The sequence below is a fragment of the Carassius carassius genome, chromosome 45 (assembly GCF_963082965.1).
Source record: "Carassius carassius chromosome 45, fCarCar2.1, whole genome shotgun sequence".
In the NCBI taxonomy this organism is placed as follows: domain Eukaryota; kingdom Metazoa; phylum Chordata; class Actinopteri; order Cypriniformes; family Cyprinidae; genus Carassius; species Carassius carassius.
This window is the reverse complement of record NC_081799.1, coordinates 5,898,208-5,923,521: the sequence shown is the minus strand read 5'-3', so window position 1 is coordinate 5,923,521 and position 25,314 is coordinate 5,898,208. Positions and strand designations below refer to the sequence as shown.

The 25,314-nt window shown below is 38.0% G+C and overlaps 1 protein-coding gene across 2 annotated transcripts; it reads right to left on the bottom strand.

The window, feature by feature from the left end:
- Window positions 1–3,348: 3,348 nt before the first annotated feature.
- On the bottom strand, window positions 3,349–23,557 carry LOC132127651 (very low-density lipoprotein receptor-like). 2 transcript variants are annotated; one of them, XM_059539633.1, is made up of 21 exons: window positions 23,242–23,557; window positions 17,075–17,194; window positions 15,126–15,248; window positions 13,994–14,116; window positions 12,726–13,097; window positions 12,482–12,604; window positions 12,035–12,157; window positions 10,484–10,603; window positions 10,215–10,340; window positions 9,779–9,950; window positions 9,372–9,590; window positions 9,109–9,227; window positions 8,134–8,273; window positions 7,869–8,010; window positions 7,571–7,720; window positions 7,272–7,334; window positions 5,799–5,810; window positions 5,729–5,758; window positions 5,326–5,406; window positions 4,540–4,709; window positions 3,349–4,223 (listed from the first exon to the last, which is right to left on the bottom strand). In XM_059539633.1, the coding sequence occupies exons 1-21, from the start codon at window positions 23,306–23,308 to the stop codon at window positions 4,188–4,190; spliced, it is 2,631 nt and encodes an 876-aa protein (XP_059395616.1). In that variant the 5' UTR covers window positions 23,309–23,557; the 3' UTR covers window positions 3,349–4,187. The 2 variants fall into 2 exon arrangements, with proteins under 2 accessions (XP_059395616.1, XP_059395615.1); XM_059539632.1 differs by lacking the exons at window positions 5,729–5,758; window positions 5,799–5,810; window positions 7,272–7,334 and having other exon boundaries at window positions 23,242–23,555.
- Window positions 23,558–25,314: the final 1,757 nt, after the last annotated feature.

The following is a 25,314-nucleotide window of genomic DNA, read 5'->3' as shown; positions in this document are numbered from 1 at the left end:
TGATATAATGATACAAACTTGATCAAGATGTCAATTCATTTTGTTTCTTTTGTAGGAAAGACTTTCTGAAAGTAAGAAATGTATAAATCAATGCTGTAACACCAGAAATTATGGTGATTACTTGTTTGTTTTTTTTTTGCTGGAAAAAATGCAGCATATGTGCTATGCTGTAAGATCTTAATATGCACTTTTATGGTACTAACCTCACCAAACACAACAACTGCCAAAAGTAATTTTTTAATGAAGCTACATTTCACTTAAACCATCAAAATACAAGGAAAAAACATTGACCAACGTAACCAAATGCTTTTAATTGAAAATAGCTCAAATGGGTCAATAAATGTTGATAGAAAAAAAGTCTCAAAAGGGATGCAGACGTCACTAAATCTAGTGAAATTGCTAAATTAACTAATTTAACTACAGTTATTAATATTTCATTGGTCCTCTCTTGTTTTTGCATGAGTTCATAATTTCTTTGCGTGTCAGCATGGCCAAATATTATGACTCACAATTTGACATGTTTCAGTGTGTTATCACAAATAAAACAATTGAATTTAAGCAACTATGTAATATGCTTACAAAATCTTCAACATTTTTTTATTAAGGTTGAAGAAGTAAAATTTCCAGGGCCAGTCATCACTTTTGGCCACTACTACATGACAGTTCCTTGACTTTCCAACGGACCATTAAACCATACTGCAAAAACAAGCCACTTTTATGAGGATTGTGGACTTTACTGGAGTTGTTGATAGAACTCGTGTTCACATTATTTTAAAAAAATTGAAGAGACATACCAACAGAAAACGATTTTTAAAGCATAGGTACTAATTTGTTGTAATTTTGCACAATGCAGAGCATTTTTTAAAGCTGCAATCTGTAATTTTTCCTCTTTGTTGCAGTCTGTTTGAAACCTACAATTTCATTTATTTGCAGAATTGTCATCTTTTCATTGGTTGTACTGGCATGGCTCCTCAGCATGAATTAATCTGATGTTTTGAGTTGATGTCTGGCTTTCAGTCATCGCACCGGTCTGGATATTTAGTGTACTTCAAAATCACAGATTCTATGTCTTAGGAAGTATGACCCAAATAAAAATTTTCACTTGAAAATGTCTGAACAAGTAATATGTCTGCCACTTTTGTTCTGACCAACTGAGGGAAAAACAAAAAGCATTACAATACATTGCGCTGCCAATGGCGATTAAATCTAACAATCGCTTAGCTCATATCGCATCAAACCATTCAAATTAGTGTTATACTTTGTTCTCAAAATGTTAACAACATCAGCAGGGTGTATAAGCGTTACCTGCAGACTTCTGGTGACTACGGGTGGTTCTCCAGTTGTCACTAGGGCTGCAAGATGTGTCGTTTAAGCATCGATATCGCGATGTACGAATCCACGATAGTCACATCGCAGGATGTGCGATGTAGGCTGTCATAGATGATCTGTTATTCATTAACTGTATGGGCCAGCTGCTCCCAGGCCCTTTACGAATGTGATTGGCAGATTAATTGCACAGCTTAACCATCATAGAGTGAAAGTTTTTTCATTGACAGGACTGAAAAACACATGCAAGTTTAACAGGGCAGAGAGAGAGAGAGCGCGAGAGAGACGAAGAGAGACAGAGAGAGAGAGCGCGCAAGAGAGACAGAGAGAGAGAGAGAGAGAGAGAGAGAGAGCGTGCGCGAGAGAGACAGAGAGAGAGAGAGACGCGCGCGCGAGAGAGAGACAGAGAGAGAGAGAGCGCGCGCGCGAGAGAGACAGAGAGAGAGAGAGCGCGCGCGAGAGAGACAGAGAGAGAGAGAGCGCGCTGATGTCACTGATGATTGTCGTATGCAGGGCTGGACTGGGACAAAAAAATCGGCCCGGGCATTTTTGCCCAGACCGGCCCACTATATGATCATAAACACCACCCATCTTTGCACGCCCTTAATTATATGCATACCAACTCATTAAATTCATTAAAACCACTAATGCCATGTAATGAGTGAGTATAGGAACGAGTGAGAGTTAACAGATGAAATAAGTCAAAATTTTATATTTATTAATACAGTTGAACTATACTCCACAGCGGTGAATCCTAAAACAAGCTATAAGCGGCTCTGGCATAGCAATACCAGTGTTTCTTACAGGATTTTTGTTAAAACTATGGTGGTGTGTCCTCGGTCCTTCTAGGGGGGTTCGGGGGCATGCCCCCCGTGAGAAAATTTTGTGCATTTTAATGTTAAATTCATTAATCTGGTGCACTTTGAGAGTTCAAAATTAAAAGCTCCAACCCATATTCAGTGTGCAAATTAAACAAAGAAAAATTCAAACCTCTTTTAGTTACAGTGTCTATTTACATTACACCTATACATAATAATAGTTAATATTAATCCAATGACAGTAATAGCCATATTTTGTAAAACAAAGGCACAAAAAATAAAGGAAACTTTCTTAATTAGTTGTACCAAATTCTATACTTGAAAGAGATAAGCACATGATCTTTTATTTTGACGCAAACTGCATCAAGCTTTTATTTTGGTGGAAAAAATGGTTTACAAAGGCCTCTTATTAAATTTCTAGTGAATTGCGGTAATCGTCAACTATGCAGATGTGGAAATAATCTACACTCATGACATGGCCTAAGTGTTTTGAAAGTAGTTATGCTTACCACAGGCTCTACACTTTCCCATCTCTCTCCTGATCCTCCGACCTCACTATCATCATCTGCCACAGGAGCTGATGAAGGTCAGAAAACATATATTTTGACACAGTTTACAGTGTCTGCTTTAAGGGCCTGGTTCTATTTTTTCACGCTATTTATCTGCACATTCCTTGCTTTTCTTCTCCATCTTTTTTTTACAGATACACACTGACACTGCTGCCGCTCGCTCACTCGTTTAAAGTTGTGATTGGGCCAGCCCAGTGTCAATCAAGAAAAGAGCCAATGGGCCGCTGATCTACGTGTTTCATGGGCGGGTCTGTCAGAAAAAAAAACTAACACTGACTTTGACCAATGCATTACACCGGCACAAACCCAGCGCCGCCAATTAAGCAAAACAAAACAAAACGAATGGGCCGCCGATGTTTTTTGGGCCGTTTAAAAAAAAAAAAAAGTATGAGTATGAGATATATCGGCCCAAAAAGCACGTCTGCTCATCAGGGGCACGACGTCACCATCAGAATCATAGTGTAATTATTCCAGCCGCTGTGAGAAAAGGCTATTAATGAAACATCACCTGCAGCATCCTCATGTGTGATCACAGCCTACTAGCCTGGACTCCTTTATGTTTACAGACATTGATGCAAAGACGAATGACAGCCCTTTCTACGCATTCTAAAAGTCTTCATGTAAACAAAAAAAAGAAACTCTTAAACTTCAATTTTATTTCACATTTGCAATTGTTTCCTTTTCACAATACAGAGCATTATGTTCCCCAGCACACTGCTATAAAAAGGTCACAGGAACAGCACACAAACATACAAAATAGTTTTAACAAACTTCATTTTTTAAATACATTATCCTTTACCCTGGTACAGTGCCCAACCATAGCAAAATTGTCTCAGTCAAATGTATACAATCTTATTTACAGAGGAACATTTGATCAAAGTGCTTGAGGAATCCTGATTATGTTTTCCAGAGAGGGATACATGTACACAATGTTTTACAAATGTTGTAACAGCACTTTTCCCTATAGAGTTTTTCAAACCCAGAAAGACACACAAAGCTTTATAATAATGCATCTCTGGGAAACAATGTCCATTAGTAAAACAGAAAGAAAGAAACTTACTCTTTAAAGATATGGTCATCTAAAATATGCATTTTCATTTAAATATTTCAGGCATCCACATGCTCTAGTGGCCATCTAATCTGCATTCTGGGTCTCCAAATATGCCGTCATTCTTGTAAATAGGAATTAAGGCTGTTGAATCATTTTGGGGCTGTTATGGTGTACGTGAAGGTAAAAACCCAGACCCTCAGAATTGCTTGGTGCTTTTGTAGCGCACTCAGCATGAGAAGTGTGCACATACTTTCTCGTATCACAAATGACATCCTCTTATTGGAGAGAAAAAAAAAACAGAACAAAAACAAACTTGGAAATGCACTTCAGAAGGCAGCTGGTTGTGAAACCCGCTGAAACGGCAGCAATTGCCATTGGTGCCAAGTGGCTAGTAAATAAACCAGAGCATTGTGGGAGCTTGGGTTATGACAAGTCGTCTTCTGTGTTAACCATCGAAATCTGCAGAAAGACAAGAAGATTAGGAGATTGAAGGTCCAGATGTATTACAGCCCGTTAGAAAAACTAAGCATTTAGCAAATTGAAATTGGGGTCTGGCATAAAATACAAATACTTAGCCATTTTCTAAAACCAAATAAACGCAGAACTAATTGCCACTCTTTGCTTTCAGCATTACAGAACAGCAGAGAGAATAGCTCAAAATAAATTCTTCCTTTAAAACAATAAAATCATATTTCTAATGTAGACAAGGTGATAAATTATGGTTTCATTCATCTGAAACCACAGATAATGACTATGCTGAATATGCACTACTCACAGCAGGGTATGTGTGGCCTACAGAAGCGCCGTGTCTGCTGATATTGATATTGAGGTCTTCCTCTGTGGTCTTCAGATATACTGGATTATCGAAGTTCATGCTCTTCTTATTTTTGATCTGCCAATTGCGCCACATTAAGTAACCACCCGCTGCAGCCATGGCCAATAACACTGTAGGCAAAGAACAATGAACTGAATAACTCTATAACAACTTGACTGTAGGGACTGTAGGGACAATGTTCCAGCAAATATGAAAAAAGTAACTCCAAAAATGTCCTAATAAATGCATTTTTCTTTCTTGTCTGACATGCCCAAACTTCCCGCTTTCATATTTTTAATAGCTAAATGGCTGTTATCACATCACACCCAAGAAATTTGTTAAGGGGGATACTTGCATTCTACCTAGCATTTGATTGGACAAAAACAGGTGTAGTACACAATCTGCTAAAGATTAGTCCGCTTTTAAGACGACACTGACATATAGATGAAAAAGCTTAAAAATTCGATTTCATTAGTTCTCTAAAGCCCCTTTCACACTGCCATTCCGGCAAATACACGGGTAAAGTGTTCCGGCAATTGTTCCCGGGTCGCTAGATTTTGCAGGTTCACACTGCCAGTGATTACCCGGGATATGTGCGTGCTTTCACACACAACCCGTAAAGATCCCGTAACGACACGTGACATCAGGGCGTGTAATGTACGAGTCGAAAACGTTAGGCACGTTATACTTTCACTGAAGCAAGCGAACGATATCGATCTCGTATTACAGAGTAGAAAATGTACTTACACACAGGTAGAATAGCCCAGGCAGCAGCAGATCCTTTGGCTGATGAATTTACTTCATGTATAGAGGTGCTTATGTTTCCTTCTAATAAAAAAGAAAGATGTTGAAAAAAATCTAATCTAAAAGACCAAAACAAACTACATCAAGAGTCAGCCAAGCGAGATAATATTTGAGTAATGGTGTTAATGAAGTTTGGATATGAAGGTGTAAGCAGACAAGCAGCAGCAGCAAAATGATGAAATGGAACTTCTTAAATAAATATACAAACACTTTCACAGCCACTATTTCCAGTCTTGTTATTAATAATGGGAAGGTTTTTATATTCTAAATGCAGTGTTAAGAGACTACAGTTATGGTTTTAATTCCAGATTTAGATTAAAAGTATATGGGAGGCAACTAGCCTTACCAGCCCAAACTGGTTCAGAGGAAAACTTCGGTATTGCAGATGATTTAAAACAAAATTAGTTTAAGAGTATAAACACTGGAGGCTCCTTTTCCATTGTCATTTTCTTTAAAATGCAAGCTACATATAATCCAACGACCAGTGTTGTGGGTAACGCGTTACAAAGTAACGCGTTAGAGTACTCTAATTACTTTTTTCCTGAAATGTGTAACTTAACGCGTTAGTTTCGTGCGTAAGTAATCAGTAACTTCGTTATTTAAAAAAAAAAGTAATCCATTATTTTAAGGAAAGGAAAATCCCGACTGCAGCCTGCTTTTTGTCAGACAGTAGGCCTAGGTCTACTGTGCCACCTGCGGATGTATCAGCGGAGCCGAAGCTCTGTGATCGTAAAGTCAATGGCTGTGATACGTCTGTGCCCTGCGCCTGACCCTGTGTGTGTGTGTGTGGTTTTTTTTTTTCGATCTCCCGGCAAGATGGCAGAGAGGACAGCGTTTGGTTTATGGACTGTGTTAAAGCGAATTTATGCTTGTGACTGTGAGTGACACTTTAATAATAATTAGTTCGGCTATTAAGCGATTTGTCATTTGCCTGTGTGGCAGTGAAGGATTTAATTCGGTTTGTTATTTTTGTTTGACAGGCAGCTGTTAATTTCTGTTAGATCGTTGGCTGGCTGGTTGTTCATCATTTCTAAATGGATTTAAATCTGCAAGCCTGTTTAAGGTTGTGTTTACAAGTAAGCATACTTGTACTTTGATAACTGCATTATTTAAAGTTAAAGAAAAATCAGGAGTTATCTTGTGGTGCTCATAATATTCAGTAGCCTAGGCTACCCGGGCTGGGTAGGTGCGAATTATGAATAATAATATGTTCTGTGATAATAAATAAATAAAACGCCATGTGGAATAGCCTATTGCTGACTGTCTTTCCTGTTATTGTTATCCTGCAGTGTTAATTTAGTCGGATGACTTACTGACGTTATTCATTGTCGGGAGTCACGACTTCTAGTGCATTTAAAGGGGCCGGGGGCTGTGTCTGTCATGTGTGAGCCACTGCAAACGGCTTTTAATTTTTGGTAACGCATGAGTACTCTAACGCATTACTTTTATGAATAGGTAACGCTGTATCATAACTGATTACTTTTAATTGATGGTAACGTTGTAACCTAACTAACTACTTTCCAAAGTAACTATACCCAACACTGCCAACGACATTCAATAATATTTACCTAAAAGTTACCTAAAGTTTAAGTAGAAATTAAGCATCAGATCTTAGTTGCAACCAGTAGAAATTTAAGAAATTTACAAATAGTTATCCCGGCTAATATGAGCACATTATGGGATATTTAAGTACCCAAAACCTCATAGTACTGATTTTATTATCAGATCAGTAATTGCACCCCTCAGCGTACCTCAATGCAAGCTTGAAGGAAATGTTAATGTGCCACTTCTACCGACTTCAAACTGTGAAGCCATCTATTATGGCGGCAAGCAAATCAAAGGCATTGATCTCCATGCACATGCAGTTAACATCCTAATAACTGCTTTACCTTTAGGTTGACTGGGGTGAGGGGTCACCCTCCCTACATCTCGGGGGATAGCAGTAGGTGCCTCTGTCATAAGAGAGCAATACAAAGCCATAGCAATAAATTGGCTAATTTTTAGATTTAAGGTCATTTGTGCAACTTGTTTTTAGCGCAGCAGTCAGAACACTGGCCAAAGAGGTCCAAAAATGATGGATCATGAATGAAAACGAAAATGATTGGTCCACACACATACACAAAATTAACAATGCAAATGAAAGCTTGATCAGCAATAAATAATTGTTTTGTAAGTGATAGTTACATGCCTGGTCTGCAGTGCAAGCCATCTGAGCCAAGTGTTTGACCTTGAGGACAAACGCAGCTGAATTTAGGGGAATGTTTGTTAACTTGTGGAGCTGGCAGGCACATGAAGGAACAGCCTCCATTCTCCAACTTCTCATTACACCAGTTGGTCCCTGGTTTGAGAAAACAACAGTTTCTGGTTACTCTTCAAGATCAAATCAGAGCTTTAAGATTTTAAGTTAAGTTTCTGTTCCTTCTACACAGGACTTTGAGTCACAGAATCATGTTGTTGCTACTGTTCAAAATAAATTCAGGACACACCAGACAGCTGAATTAGCTCATGGTACACAATGATGTCTTGGGGTTCATTGAGGTTGCTGGCCAGCAGAGTTACTTCAGATCCTGTGTACTTGTTTGCACCGTAGATTGCCTCATTCTCACCGTCTGTCCAGAACACTCGATCCTGAAATGGGGTACAGAGAAAATCTTTGTTCAAACGGATTACCAAATGCTACCTTAAAGCATAATTTGACACTACTATGGATCCACTGTTGATTGGCAGTTGTAACTGATCTAGTTGGTGTACCTCAAAAACAGTAAGGGCAAAAGGGTGGGCCAGGTAGTCTGGTGACTGCAGCACCTTCCGGCGGTTGTCTCCATTCAAGTCTACACTACAAAGCATGTGCAGCTTTGAATCCACCCAGTAGAGTCGGCCCTTGATCAGATCTACAAGACAAGAGTAATGGTGAGGGGATAATTCTTGATTCTGGCTGGTTAATAGTTGGTCACACAATGCCAAAGTCAACAGATCCCACCCTTTAATATTCCTGGAGGACTACCGTCCTTTAGAGTTTAGCATTAACCCCAATTAAAAACACTCAAACCAGCTGAGCAAAGCCTCCAAAATTACCTAAATACTAATTCTGCCAGGTAAAAAGCAGGTATGTTGTTGCAGGGTTACATCTAAACATCTGCAGGAATGTGGCCCTCTAAAAAGTGAATTAGACCCCTCTCCTCTAGCACATTCTTTCCATCTTTTCACCGGTCGTATCATCTACAAAGCAGAAATTGTCCAAATGTCCAAACCAAAGTGCACATGCTTCCACAAACCCATAGATGTTTAACTCCACCTCTGAAAGGCCCAGAGACCTGCAGAGTTCAGTTTCAAAACCGCTTGTACTACAAACAGGTGAGTTGAAGCAGGGTTGGAACTAAATACTCCAGGATTGTGGACCTTCAGGAGCAGAGTCTGACACATCCTGTCCTAACCCAAAGTATGAGCAATAGCAATTGACTTAGCAAATACCACTAACTTGTGGAATATCAGGAGGATACCCTTACTGCAGGGGTAGCCAACCCTGCTCTTGGAGGTTTACCATTCAGCAAAGTTTAACTTCAACCCTTTTCAAATACAATAGTATTCAAGATGATTAAATAACCGGTAGGTCCCTTCACTGAAACAAGCAGAAAGGTAGCCCCTCCAGGAGCAGGGTTGGCTACTCCTGCCTTACTGGTTCATGTAAATAAAAGTTACTGAAAAATCATGCTAAACATTACTCACCGAGAGTGATTCCATTGGGCCACTGAATGTCTGTCTCTACCAGGACCTGTCTGTCAATCCCATTCATACCAGACTTCTCAATCTTAGCTGGTTCGCCCCAGTCTGACCAATACAGGAACCTGTAATTGAAGGACAAGGATGCAATCATCTGAACTTTAGATTACCTCAAACCTAAGGACTGCTTTCAAAAAGTTTTAACTGAGCACATCTGACAATTAGGAAATGTTTAGAAAGCAGTGAAAATGTTTTGATAATCAAATTACCCTGATAGAGGATCTACAGCAATAGAGGCTGGTTCTTTCAGGCCGCTGTTAAAGAGTACCTTCCTCTTGGTCCCATTGAAGTTGGCCACTGCTATACTCTTACTGCCCAGGTCTGACCAATAGATGTTTTTGTAAATCCAGTCCACTGCAATCCCAACAGGCATCTGAATGTTGTCAATCACTTTCATATGACTTGCCTCCTGCTTATCCAATACTGTGCTGTGGGGCGGAAAGGAAAGCACCAAATCACCAGGCAAATATGGGTTAAGTCATCCAAGTGGTTGGAAAGACATCAACATTACTAACATTTATGCACAAATTCCTAGTCCTACAGTAGTTCTCATACAATGTTGCTCTAGTTTAAAGTTGCTACCTTCAAGCCAACTCAATAGGGACCCAATGCTTACCTAAAAATCGCCTTCTGCCCCAGGTCAGCCCAGAATATTGTCTGCTGAACGAAGTCAGCATCTACAGCTACTGTGTTCCGCAGCTGCTCCACAATCTGAGTATATTCACGTCGCTCCAGTCCTAGTTTACGGATGTCTCTTCGATTGGTAAAAATAAGACAGGGCTCTTTACCTAGAAATGCAGAAAGAGGGTACCATAAATGCCAGAGATCAAAGTTACTGGGACTCTTTGGTCTGTTGTGAACATGAGTGTACTGTAGCATCACTGATTCTGCATGTTTGAATTACTGAAAATAAACTGCACTGTTATCACAGGTGTGAATTAAAATTTCAATGGGTTTCTTGTTTAGATGGGAAACCAATTCCAATTTGTAAAAAAGTCAGCCTAGCTAAAACAGGGCTGAAGTCCAAGTGAATTTCACCTTGACTAGCCTACCTACAGCCTTGCATACTCCAGTCGTGGGGTCCATCTGGTAGCCATTGTGACATTCACATTTGTATCCGCCTTTGAGATTTATACATATTTGACTGCATATACCAGGGTTGAGGCACTCATTGACATCTGTGGGGAAACAATCATAGTCTTAGTTCCTGTTGAAGAACATTCAACAAAGATCCATTTTCAGGACCCGAGATAATCAATACTAAAGTCATTTTTCGACTATATTTATACTATATTTGAACAGCACATGTGGGCATTCATACCACCGCAGGTCTTGCGATCGATGAGCTGGAGTCCTAGTGTGCAGTCACACTTGTAGCCAATCGTCAGGTCAAGGCAGAGGTGCGAACAGCCTCCATTATTGATTAGACATTCGTTCATATCTAAAACAAATGATGGCTGCGTTACACACTTGGAATTTCAATGTGGCATATTCACAGGAGATGCATGGATAGTACATGATCAGATTTACATGGATCAATAATTCAGAGAGGCTCCATATGATCAATGCCCCGCAGGGTGGTACTCAATGTCCTTGGATCATGGTTGAAAACATGGAGCATACTACTTCGTATTGACTCCATACTGGACAAATGTGCCACAATACTCCTTGTGTTTTATGGCTTGGGTGAATGATTTTTTTGAGCCCATGACAACTTGATCTTAGCCTCAGACAAGTGTATTTCAAGCCTAGAGGCTAACAGAAACCGAAGCATTGTCAAAAATGGAGTCAGAAACCACAGTTGTGCAGAGTGTAACCACCAACTGGTCATCAGACTGCTGAAGCTGCACACAATGAAGGGTCTAATAACCATTAAGTAAACCTAGTAGTTTACAATCCCAACTTTGGACCAATAAATGCAACCCTGACATATTGCAAGAAAATATCACTAAAGGGTCTCACAGAGAAAAGTCATATTAGTTTGGAATATCAATTTAACCCCAGAGAATACAACACTTTTTCCATGATTCACATTGTGGTCTATTACAAGGGTCTTTTAAAGACGACTCAAGAGTGAAAACATCCTAAATGTGTCGAGAAACCACTCTCAAGCGCTAAAATGACCCTGCAACAGATGCATTAACAGTGGGGAGGAATTCCTGTACATCATCTCACTTGTCCAATGGTCCGTTCACACCCCTAACATCTGGAACGTTTTAAGCAGCATTTAAGTCAAAACAGACAGCTTGAAACTATTTACTCAAACTTCCAGACTCAACAACCCTGTCTAACAGACTACTGTTACTGTTTGAACTAATTATACAGCAGGTTGATGCACTTATGATGCTTTAGTCAGCGTTTAAGTAAATCACAGCACTACACACAAATTAAACTCTTTCAAGAAAACGGTTCTTAGACCCAAGTCTCAAGACTATCTCATTGACCTACATTTACAATGCTTGCTGAGGACATTTTACTGAATCGTGATTGTTTTGTATACTGAACTGTTTATTTGCATGGTGAACGATGACTGATTTTTCCTTTCTGTATCCATTTAATTATTTTTAAACAGCCTTTAGATTACAAGGACAACTAAAAATAACTGATGCTGCAATTTAGTTATGCAGTTAAAAACCTAAGCTTTTTTTCTTTTTTCATTATTTTCTTAAGTCATTATTGTTAGACTTTTTAATTAGCTAAGTCTGACATTAGGGGAAGTTGGGAATTGTGTGTCAAATAACAGTGAAACTCTAAAAACAGTAATTATGTAATTCGGTTAGGTGACTGATGGACCTTTTTAGACTTTTTTTTTTATTTATATAGAAGACGTCAGAATGCGTAATGAAAAGAACAGCAAAACACTTGTACTTACTGCACTCTTTGATGGGTTCATCACTCCAGTCAGGACAGTCACGGACCTTATTACACACTTTACTCATCTCAATACACTCTCCACTCCGACACTTGAACTGGTCAGGACCTTTACACTGAGTTACTGAGACAAGAGACAAGGATAGTCATTTCAAAACCAATGATGTGAGCTAGTAAAAAAAACAAAACAACATGTAAAATTGTTATATGGCTAATACTAATTCAATATTTGGTGCAGTGTTTGCTTCATGTTTTAAATTCTAAAATATAATTAAATTACATTACATAATATACCACTGTTTACTTTCCCATTTAGCCTACATCATAATCTTGCATGTTACTGGCCTGTTAATAGTACTATTAAAATCTTTCTTGGATTTTAAAGATTTGTTACTTTTCCAGGCAGAGTATTCTGAGAAAATCTGTTTTTGCAGTTTAACAGACTCACAGTTTTTGCAGTTGACTTCATCCATGCCGTCAGCACAATCTCGGAATCCGTTGCACTGTCGGGTGCCATGGATACAACTGCCGTCATCACACTTGAACTGGTCGGGTCTGCAGGTACGGGCAGCTGGAAATGACATGGACAAACAGAGACCACTTAGCAAAAAAAACAAAAGGTTCATTTTCCGTGACAATATATTCTAGCCATATATGGCAAAAACAAACAAACCAAAAAAAAAAACACTTACAGCAGTTTTTCTCATCGCTGCCGTCCTTGCAGTCTGGATCCCCGTCACAGCGCCACTTCCTGTGTATGCATTCCCCAGAGCCACACTGCATCTCATTGGGCGAACACTTAGCCGGCGGTGTGGGGTTGCGTCCGCAACGCTCTGGCGACTCGTCTGATTGGTCCTGGCAGTCCACATCGTCATCGCACAGCCAGCTCCTAGGAATGCAGGTATTATTCCCGCACGGGACTTCACTCGGGCCGCAGGAGGCAGGAGCACAGTCCTGTTCGTCGCTGCCGTCCCCGCAGTCGTCCTCACCATTACAGACAAAATTACGAGAAACACAGCGGCCACTGGCACAGGTGAACTCCAGAGGAGAGCATGTAATGTTACCTAAATAAGACGACACAGGAAAACATCTTAAGTGTTCAGCCTTCAACAAACGCTTTAGGATTTCAGAATAATAATGTGGACATTGGCAAACATCTAGAAAATACTGCTTTTAGTAGGCCTCAATTTACCTGAATCTGTGTTATTAACAAACTTAAATCAACTTGAAATTAAGATTAAATGAATTCGATGAAAAAGGTAACTTGAAAATCAGAAATTTTGCCTTTGCAACTAACAAGTATACTGAAATAAGGCTGAATAGAAACATGAAAAACTAAAATGATTAAAATGTCAACTTCAAGTAAAATAATTACAAATATAAATAAATATTTGAATATTGCATAAAACAAATAACTATTTTAATTTCATGTATACTTTATGTACATTTCATTTCTTTGATAAAACACTTCCCAAAAGTGGTATTAGAACAAATAATATGCATTAGAATAAATAATGGTATTACAATGCATAAATAAAGAAACTTTATTCATATTTTTGCAGATTAATTGTAAGCATTATACATGAATAAATTAATTACTATACATTTACATATTTAGTCGACATACTTTGTCGTCCGGGAAGAATTACAAGGAATGTTAAAAAGGACTAAAATCCCTCACTTTTGAGATGTTTCTGTGTGTCAGCATATTTGAGCATAGTTTAAGCAACTTTAGAGTGCATATAAGTATATTATTCTTTTGTTCAGGACAAAAACGTGTATTTTATTGAATTCACCTATTCAAGCCTAATTCAAACGGAGTTAGATAAAAAAAAAAGAAGACTTTTATTTTGGATCTCAGTGTCTCATTTCCAGTTCAATGCAAAGAATCAGGAGATGAGAGGAGCGAAATGGGAACTCAGATTGATTATAAGAGACTGTGTTGTGTCTAGTGACTCACCACAATTAATCTCGTCCTCTCCGTTGTCGCAGTCTTTCTCACCGTCACACTTCCAGAAGACTGGAATGCACTGCGTGGAGCCGATGCCACAGCTGAACTCGTTCACTCGGCAGGTCCTCGTGTCTGAGACAAAAAAAAAAAAAAAAACAGTCAGGACCGCACAGCGTCATTCACCTTAATCATCAGATTTCACAACTCTACAAACAATCTGGTGAAACAAATTCATTTGGATCTTGAATTATATCAGAGTTCCCCAGAATGAGTTTTCATATATGGTGAAATAATCCAGGCGCAGTATAAACAAACATTGTTTTACGGCATGAAACATGGGTGTAAACCTTCACATAGAAACAACCTTTGACTGGTGTGAACAATTAGGTTGAAACATTCACCTCTTTGGCTACACTCCAAAGACGTTGGCGGCTCATAAACACAATGGGAAATGTAACCTCAAAGGAGAAACGCTGCTATAGGTCTGTTGCGTAATCCATGAAACCTTTGATATTTTACACTTCAAGTTCAAATGTAACATATCCTCAACATAAATGATCAAATCCAAAGCTGATCCAGTGTCTAGATGGAAATATTGAGCTTAGAGCAAAAGATCACTTATGCGTTTATAGCCACCCGTGTGCAAATGCTCACGAACACACACACATTGTTGGACCCTTTCCATTTTCTGCTGACTAACTTTCCAACAGCTGCTCAAACAAGACTTGATATAGAGAACTGACATGCATAACTGCACGTACACAGATACTTCTGCATCGGACTGTATAGAATGTACAGCCACTGTACTTTAATAAACCAACAGGCCCGGTTTATAATAAGTGCCTTAAACCATTAATCCCTAATCTTAAGTTTTCAGCAAAAAAAAACAAGGACATGCAAAAGATGAAGACATACGTGTGCTTTTGTGATGTCATGAAGAACTAACACACAAGGGTGGATCTAAATATAACCCTCATTTGAGATAAAAGACTCTCACTCAAGTTAAAAACAAACAGGAAATTGTATGGGCAAGCCTTGAAGGTAACTTGGGATTTACGAATCGTTCAGAGTTCATGCAGCGAACACAAAACCATGGTACCGCTGAATAAATATGCTGTGTTAAAGATGAAATCGGACTCACGGCACATTTCGATGCTCTCGTCTGAGCCATCCTCACAGTCTGGTTCGCCATCGCACTGCCATCTCTTGGGAATGCACTGGCCACTGCGGCAGACGTAGTCCACCTCGGCACAGGTCTTCCTCACTGAAACGGACATGTTAGAAAACCTATGCTTCAGTAGATATTAGCATAGGCTTAAGAGGAATGAAAAACAAACAATGCATAAGAACGTCTGCTCAAGAGTACTTGAAATGCTTGCTAATGAACTCTAGGTATCCAAGCTGAGAGGTCTGCACATTTTTACTTAATTCAGCACAGGATATTGATTTAAAAGAAAACACTTCAATCCTAGAGAGGCGCTTTAAGACGGGGGCTCTCTGAATCCTACAGAATCCTCCCGTCTCAGACACATTCACAGTCTCTTCATGTCCACTCACAGCACAAGTGCATACTCGGAGCAGGAGGCCTCCTGTGGACTGAATGGCAATAAGAGACAGAGCAGTGCAAACGGACAGGCCGACCTTCTCAACACGAGCCACTGCTTGGACACGGTACAGAGCTGCTGGACCTGCACTGGAGGCAAAGCACGCTCTTTGTTTAGGGCTTCATTTTTATGTCTAATGTAAATGCATGTTCCAATAGCATTTGATTATTACATATCTTCCAAGTTAAAGGTTTGTAGTTCAATATTTACCCATACAGTCAACAAGAAACATTCATAAAACCTTATTACCAGTACCCGTGGTCCTTCAGATCATTTTTACTGCTTAATATTTTTATGGAAACTGTGATACATTAGCTTTCAAAAGCTTAGAGAGAGAGAGAGAGAGAGAGAGAGAGAGAGAGAGAGAGAGAGAGAGAGAGAGAGAGAGAGAGAGAGAGAGAGAGTAAGAGAGAGAGAGAAACGGATAGGAAATGTCTGCATTTTGCTGCATAAGCAGATAAAAAACGGTTTAACAGAAAACAGTTTTATTAGAATGATTTCTGAAGGATCATGTGACACTGAAGTTTGGAATAATGATGCTGAAAATTCAGCTTAACATCACAGGAATTAATTACATTTTAACATTAACATATAAAATATTTATATTAAATTGGAATATTTCACAATATTTCAGTTTTTACTGTATTTTAAATCAGCATTGATGAGCATAAGAGTTAACATATTAAACTGTAAATATTTTATTGGGTTATATATGTTGACACTGCACTAATAACGCTAATGAAATCATATCTAATTATATAAAAACAAATATATTTACTGCGTTTTCAAGTCAAACAGGGTGCAAACTGTAATTCTCTTTCGTCATTTGAAACTGTACACTGAATGAGGGACAAAAACGAGATAGATTCAGTCACCTCAAGAGAAGCAAAAGACGCGTTGCTGTTGGAAAAATAGTGATCAACATACTAAATTAGTTCATATTTCAAAACGTTTTCGTGTTCTGTCATTTATTTTATTCTATAATTATAAGGAGGTACTGGCTTCTCAGAGGAAACGCCCCTGAGTAAAAGGTGAAGAGGCCTAAATGGGAACACCAGGATCCAAAAAAAGACTTCAGCTCATTTTATCTGTGCCGGCCCCCATCTGTAATATCTCTCGCATCAGTGACCCAGTTAGCACACAGATGAGCGTTATAGATCACCTAGGTGGGGAAATCTTTACACAGAAAACCACTTGGTGTCCAGTCATACTATGAAGGAGTGGCAAGCAAGCAACTGTCCCTCATCAATATTTTAATTTCGCTGTGCTGAGTCCAAACTGCAAGCCAATCTGTTTCTGCCTCCATTACGACAGATTACCCAAGAGTTGCATCAGCTCTGGAGATCAGGACTAGTTTAACTGCAGATCAGGGAAATGGTAGGTGTGGCTGTTCTGGCGAGCATCAAGACGCCCACACATCAGAACAATGACGGATGTTGTGCCGCTGAGCTGATGTAATTCTCAGCTCTCATACACACTGACTCACCGCAGGACGTCTCGTCGCTCCCGTCCGAGCAGTCCAGGTCACCGTCACACTGCCACACAGACGGGATGCACCGGCCGTTCCCACACTGGAACTGAGACTGCTCACATTCTGTTTGGGAACCTGTGAGGCAGGAAAAGCCAGTGGCTTGTTAAAGTCCAAATTATCCCCAATACTGAGTTTTGTACAGAAAATGTTGTCCCATACAAATGGTGAAAAATTGGTTAGATTTTCTGGGAATTTGTCAAGTTTTTGTTAGTGTTTTGTAATATACTGAGTGATATACTACGTGAATAAAACACTTACAGTGCTATCATAGGCTACTGTTGCCACCCTTAATCCTGCATGAGGAAAAAGATACTATTTTGAACGGTTTCAGAGGTAGTGTAGAGCTCCATTTTATATTAATGTGGAGAGAGTTCCACAATCTCCATTCTGCAGCCAATGACTTGAGCCGGAAATGTCATGAAACTGACTGGAGCTACGGGGGGAGAAAAAAAAAAAAATCATACTAACCTACCATTCACTTTTTGTGCTACTCTGTTATTGACAAATGAAAATGAGTTATAAAAAATTATATATATATATATTTTTTTTTTTTTATTAAATAAAATGTGAAATTTATCCAACACTAGCACTCTATTATATTTCTATTATTTTTGCTTTATTATAAAAAATTACCCTCTGACACCAACGTTCTCTATTCTCTTTCTATTCTGACCGGTTTTCTTTTTATTTATTATAAAAAATGACTAACACTAGTGTACTCTGTGCTATTTCTATTCTACTTACTTTTTATTCATTATAAAAAAATTACCCTCTAACACCAGGGTTCTCTATTATTTTCTATTTTACTTGTTTTATTTCTATGTATAATAAAAATGACTAAAACTAGTGTTCTCTATTCTATTTACTTTTATTTTTATTCATTATAAAATGACCCTCTAACACAATCACTATTATTTTTTATTCTATTTACTTTTATTTAAAAAAAAAAGGATTAAAACTAGTGTACTCTATTCTATTTCCTTTTCATTCGTTATAAAAATGACTAACACTAGTGTATTCCATTTCCATTTTATTCTGACTCTCAAACATTAGCATCCTCCGTTCTTTATTACATTTACTCGTTTTCTTTTTATTTAATAAAAACAACTAAAACTAGGGTACTCTATTCTATTTCTATTCATTATAAAAATGACCCTCTAACACATAACTCCATTTTATCTGTTTTCTTTATAAAAATGAATCTCTAGCTTCTATTATATGTATATTCTATTTACTTTATGACCCTCTAACACTAGCGTTCTCTATTCTATTCCTATTACATTTCCTATTTCTATTACATTTACAGGAAGAGTAGTAGTAGTAGTAGTATATATTTTAAAAAGTACTAATTTTTAAAGCCATGTCAGCATCTTCACGGCAAAAACGGTTCCACAAATTCAAGAGTAACATCAATAAAAAATAAAAAATAAAAAAATAAAAAAACAAGATTTTTGCAACTCTGTTCAGTGCCGCTCTCCGTAATAAATCAGTGAACATACCAACAAAAACCTTGGCAAAACATTTTGAAACGTCTCGGTTAAGATGACCTAACCACTCATGCTTGTAAAATAATCTGACTAGAGAGCAGGGGCGTCACTAGGCCCTTTTTAGGGGGGCTTCAGCAGAAGCCCCAGCAGGGCGACGAGCAGAGCGAACATCAGAGAGCACAAGGTGTGTGTCGTGTGTGAGTGCATTTATTGATAAATTGCTAATGCTATGATATTACATCTGCATTGGTGCAGTTCTTTGTCATAAATGCATTGCAGTTTACATAATGTAATGTTACTGGAGCATTGGGAGCACACGGGACGGCTCGGTTTCTCATCCAATACAAAAACGTTTCGCTGCGTTCACCTTCAGCCCTTGTGTGATAGTAGTTTTTTATTCCTTCAAAAATGAAGTGATTAACACCCATGAAAACATACTTTAGATTCAGAAAACGATCATGATTTATTTTCATTTACTTTTTAAAATTACAGACATATTATTATGTATTTTGACATTACATTATGCAGCCATGCACAGAAATGATTAAAGACACACATCATTGTCTGAAAGCACTAGATGGCCCAGAGAGAGAATGTGGAGTTATTTTGTTTTGTATTATTAAATATAGTTTTGTATTAAGTAATAATGAATCAGGAGGAGTGTCATGATACATAAATTAGAGTAAGCGTAGAGGAAAGGGATTTTTGATTTTCTTGATTTATACTATTTATACTAGATTTGTACTTGATTTATAGAAGTGGCAAATTGATAATTCATGTTGTTATTTTTAATAAAAAGAAATAATTATAGAACAGATTAATCATATTGCCAATAGACAATTACATTAATACATGGTTTGTCTATATTCTTAATGAATATTAGCTTGTTAGTTAAAATACTTAAAATGACTATTTTCATGGGGTGACTTCATGAATATCCAACCGTATTGTTGATTATAAAGGCTAAAAAGCTAAAAAACGAAAATAATTTATATTTCATTGTAGATGGATATACAAAATTTTTTCTTGTCGTGCGGGAGTAGGTCTGCAAATGAGCAACAGTCAGGTGAGAATAGAACGTAGACAGCCTCTCACACACACAATACCACTGTGTTCCCAAGATTCATTTCAGTCATTGAACCCTGACATTGTTTTAATTGTCTGCCAATTTCCCTGTACATTTTATAAGAAAAAGCAGTGGTATCGTCAAAGGAAAAAAATCCTATCTGAGGTTTGTATGTGAGCATAGAAATGCAAACAGTAAAATGTTGTGTTTGTACTGGAAACATGTGTGCGTGTGTTTGTACAGTGAATGAATCAGGAGGTCTTCATTGAAATAAAAAAAAAAATCGACATTCCCTATTTTCTAGTGGTCACATCCAATAATTATTTTTTTATTACGGTGTTGTATATGGCTCAGTCAGTACTCCTACTCCCATATATGAAATACAGGGAATACAATGGAATAGTGGATTGCAGTAAGGTTAGTAGCATACCACCCTACCCTAATAGTCAAATAATATTTTTTTAATCATACCCTTATTGGGGGCTGAGCCTCCCTAAAATCAAAATCCTAGAATCGCCCCTGCTAGAGAGTATTGACTAGTGATCCAAGCAGTTGTAGTTATATTGCCCTCCATGGAAGATCTAACTACATGCCATCAAAAGGGTACAGTATGAACGGTATGGAATGGGTGCATTAACTACAAATTGGTTAAAAATAGTTTTCACACTGCCATTACTGGTCAAAACAACAAATAACAAAACTACAACCTAACATGAACTGCATTTCTTCTGAACGAGGGCAAAAATGTGACATTAGCCAAAGACAGCCGCTCATGTCATGACTGCCAGTCCAAGATCAGTGCCCAGCCGGGACAGGAACTTTATCAATGCAAATTAAATCTGTACCACTATCAACCTACTCAAAATCACTAAACAGAATGGCAGATGTATCTGAACTAGCTATGAGCTTTCAAATGTGCATCTTACGGTTTCAGATCATGCACATACAAGACAGCTGTTCTTGACCGTGACCGTGTTTGAGAATCTTGTCACAGCTGCATAACTTCAACAAATGTTTCAAATGGTTGAATGCCACATTATCATATGACCTCAGCATTTTGCATAAGCAATTCAACAAGCAAAGTGTAAATAATTATGCATTTTTAAATGTAATATTAACAATAAATATATAACCAAAATGCATGCAGTACATTTAAAATGTGAGGGCTTTTTTTTCAGGACTATACTAATATAAAAAGCATATTTTACCAGCTTATAGCTCTATAACTGGCATTTTTGCCAGTAGTCTGCCGTTTGTACCAAAGGAACCAAAGCATCTGCCAAAAAAAGAAATCCCTACTAATTCAACTGATGAGTGCATTGCGCAAACCATTTGGCATTTAAAAGTAATTTTTTATGTTTACAAAATGCTGCACCGACAACCTGTAAACACTCCTTAAAGAAAAGGTCAGCTCTGAGATTGGCTTTTAAGATGTGAAGATCACTTGCAACATCTCATCCTACCAGGAGAGACTGAGCTTTGCAGCTAGCCAAAGGCCCAGAAGTCTTCTTTTCACATGCGTGCAAGTAAAACATTTACCACAAGACTTCCAAAGCTCTGATTCATCAGAAGATCTCATCTTTGCTTCATCACAGGCAGATGCTGAGAATGCAGAAGGGGCCTTAATCAAAAACACCTTAAGACTCCAAAACCCCTCCTCACATCAGTCACTACATACTCCCATGAAAAACCAACCACATGAGGAAAATAAGAGGGATTGTGTCAAGATAAACCCATTTATCTTTCCCAATCACCTGAGCGCTACTAATTACTTCTAAACTGTCATTTAGCAAAGTTTTTAATGCATATACAGTACCTTTCGTCACAAGGTCAGTCCCCACTGGAGAAACCTGAGGTACTTTGCTCAAGGGCACAATGGAGGAAGGTCATGGATTAGCTTTGCTGGGGTTTAAACCAACAACCTTTCAGTTACCAACCCACATCTTTAACCACTAAGCCACCCCAATCCTGTTGTACTTGCTGTTAAAGCCTAGAATATGAAAATTACATAAAAACTAAAATTAGTCACCTGGATAGATGTGTAACATGCTTAATCCAAAACTACATAAAAAACAAAGCATGATTCATTTAAAACAGTACCATCAGTGTAGTCCGATTTCTAAACAATGAATCATACAAGACTATTCTTTTTACTGAATCAAAAAACAGTGTAGTGTGATTTCTCATTAGAAACATATGTATTTTACAAGGTACCAGTTTCATATAGATTTGTATGGTGATTCCAATAAAAACAATATGATTTAAAAAAATAAAAAATAAAGCATGAAGGTTCACCCCTGTATATAAAGTGAGGAGGTAGATCATACAAAAAAAAACATAGGCTACAAATAAGTTACATACAAATAGGACCATTTGCCAAAAAACAAATATGATCCGATTCCGAATGAATAAATCTTATGAAATGATTATTTTTAGTCAATTAAAAACCATTGGAAGTACTTACTGCTTTAACTAGTCTTAACCGGTCTCTAGAACTATAAGACTCAGAATGACCTCAAAAGAACAGAAATGAGAAATGTTTGATAATTGCACACATGACAATATTAAGCACAATATGAGTATTTGTAATCAGGGGGATATTTAAATGAATGTGTTTAATAGATTAATACAGCTAGAAACTATAGCCTAATGAATAGCATTTACATCTGTCCAGTTGAAATCTGAAATCATTTTACGATTCAGGTGCCTAATGTATACATTGGGGTACTAATTAACACACACACACACACACACACACACACACACAAACCCCTCAGACAGAACGCGTCGCATGTGAACGCCCCCTTACATTACGCTTAGTCTAGCTGCTTTGAACGCAAGAACGCGTCCTCTCAACGCACTGCTTAGATGTTAGACTGTGTATATCACGTATATAATATCAGATATAACATATAAACACTTAAAAAGTAGAACACACCCTGAAGCTAATAAACAGGCCACGCGGACCGCCGCTAGATCACCGGCTGACGTACGCGTTTCACACGCGCTCCAACCGGAGCCACCGAATTACCGCAACCAAACACACCTCAACTCTTTACCGAGCGAAGCGGCACGGAGCGAGATTCCAAACAAGCATTTGACATTAAAAACAGAAAGGCTCTGGCTTATATGCATAAATACGTGATGAAACATAAGCAGGCGTTGCGTTCGCGCAGATATGTCCAGCGACGCTTTCGAAACGCACAGGATTACATTTGAAACAAAAAGGAGAAATCATGCAGTATCACTTAAATTGAAAATTCAGAAATAATGCCACCAGTAATGTTAAACGTAGGGTGGATTCTATAAGCCATTCGCAAGGGCCTATACATTTATACGAGTCAAACGCATTTCCCTCTGAAAGATCCATAGGCTACTAAAATATATATATATATCTGCAGATTTACGCAGGAATGATATCAAGCAGGTCAGTTTATTACAAGGAATTTAAACTCATCTGAGAACTAGATCGCAACAGTGTAACACAGAGGTTCTGAGAACGCGGTATTGTTCTAAATGATCTTCTTCCCATGGCAACCATTGTTACCATCCTCGTTCTGAACACTCACCGCGCGCGAATCCACACAGCTGATGACAGACAGACAGAATGACGAGCCCCAGAGTAGACGTGACCATCTCGCGCTAGAGCTGGACGCCGTGCTGTGTGCGTGTGTCTGTGGCCTCGTCCCTGATAGTATAGCACAGCCGATACGTGTTCGTGGGACAAACAGAAAGCAGCGTGATCCACGGGCTTTTATCTCCTGAAAGCAGTTCCCGGGTCAGTCTCTGCACGCACGCGAGGCGCTCGCGGAGCCGCAGTCCATGTCCTAATTTACTTATTCGCGCCACTGCCGAACACAGCCGTGTTCTTTCTCCTTCAGCATATTATTTACACATTGTTAACCCTTTCTTTACCACATCTTCCGCTGAACCTGCTCAACACGTGTGGCGCAGTCTCTGCCTGTTTGAGGCAAATGAGGAATAAATACATCTGTAAATCTAAGATAGTCATCTTCCTCAGTTTGTGTAAGTTTCAGTCAGTTTAAAGTTTATAGAGGGATAATCCTATACCTTCAGTAGCCCACCATACTAAACTGTTTAAGATCACTCACTTATTGAAGATAATGTAAGTTCTTAATTTGGTTAAGAGCAACAAAGCACAAAACATTAAAGTAATTTCACTCGCTTTTGAATAATGACATGGGCTAAAACATTGCCAGATTTAATTCATTCATTCATTCACTTACTTTTTTCTTGTATATATCTTTTTCTGTAGTTATATATATATATATATAGTAACCATGCAGGCTTAATGGAAATCTATTAAAACAGCATAAATCTTCCAATATTTAGGTAAATATTTATTTAATGCATTTTTTTTAATAATCTTTCTGCATGATATTCCTGTTCCTTTGACAAATCTTGACGCATCAGCTAAATTTTTGGATCATTCCACTGGGTTCATTCTGAATTCCTTAAAGTAATAATAATTCTGCTTTATTTGACTCTGCTGGATATGGTCACTTTGATCAGAATAAAGGCACGAGGGACAGTGTATTTGAGATCTGAGAAGAAGAGTAGTGATCAAAGATCAAGGTGGTTTTTCTTTCTGAAAACAGGATTACATGAACTGGAGAGCTTCTGTTCCCAGATCAGAACTTACACTGGAACCTTTCATGCATATTGATTCTTATTCAGAGCAAATCAATGTTCCCCGCAGAAGCCAGACAGATCCGTGTGCTAGCACTATATTTACCCTGTTCATTAACAGTAGTCTTCTCTTCTCATTTGTTCTGGCTACATCTTCACCTCCACACATCTGATTAACACTTTAAAAAATAAGTGAACTGGGGCACAACCTTAAGTCAGTCTTAAGTCACTGGGGTAAATTTTTATCAAAAGCCAAAAAAAAAAAAAAAAAACATTGCATGGGTCAAAATGATAAATTTTTCTTTTATGCCAAAAATCATTTGGATATTGAGTAAAGATTATCTTCCATGAAGATATTTTGTAAATGTCCTACTGTAAATATAGCAACACTTAATTTTGGATTAGTAATATGCATGTCTAAGAACTTCATTTGGACAACTTTAAAGGTGATTTTCTCAATATTTTGATTCTTTGCACCCTCAGATTCCAGATTTTCAAATAGTTGCATCTCAGCCAAATATTGGCCGATCCTAATAAACCTTACATCAATGGACTTTCAGCTTTCAGATGATGGATAAATCACAATTTAAAAAAATTGACACTTAAGATGGGTTTTGTGGTCCAGGGTCACATATTGATATATTAATATCCTATTTATCTTTATCTGACATGGTGATAACTTTTTTAGATAATGCTAAGGAAATCATAACTATTTGAAAATAAAGGGGTTTTAAAAGAACCACTTTTGATCTCGTATTATAAGTCAATTTGTCCTAAAACAATCTAAAAAAACAAAAAAACTATACTTTTTCATAACTTTGTAAAATAAAAGTTAATGTTTCTGTGTAAATGTTTGAAAATGTAATTTATGTTATCGAAGCGGAATTGTCAGCATCATAAGTCCAGTCCTTAGTGTCACATGATCTTCAGTCTTTCTAATACACTAGAATGACTAATCAAACAATGAGAGAGAACCAAATTGAAGATCACAG

Bases quoted from the DNA above. Each gene is read 5' to 3' on its own strand.
- LOC132127651 (XM_059539633.1), bottom strand. From the start codon at position 23,308: ATGGTCACGTCTACTCTGGGGCTCGTCATTCTGTCTGTCTGTCATCAG. The intron at 9,228-9,371 runs GTAATTTGATTA...CTTCAATTACAG, and splicing joins GCTGTAGATCCTCTATCAGG to GTTCCTGTATTGGTCAGACT. The intron at 7,721-7,868 runs GTGTGTCCTGAA...TTCTCAAACCAG, and splicing joins TGAGCTAATTCAGCTGTCTG to GGACCAACTGGTGTAATGAG.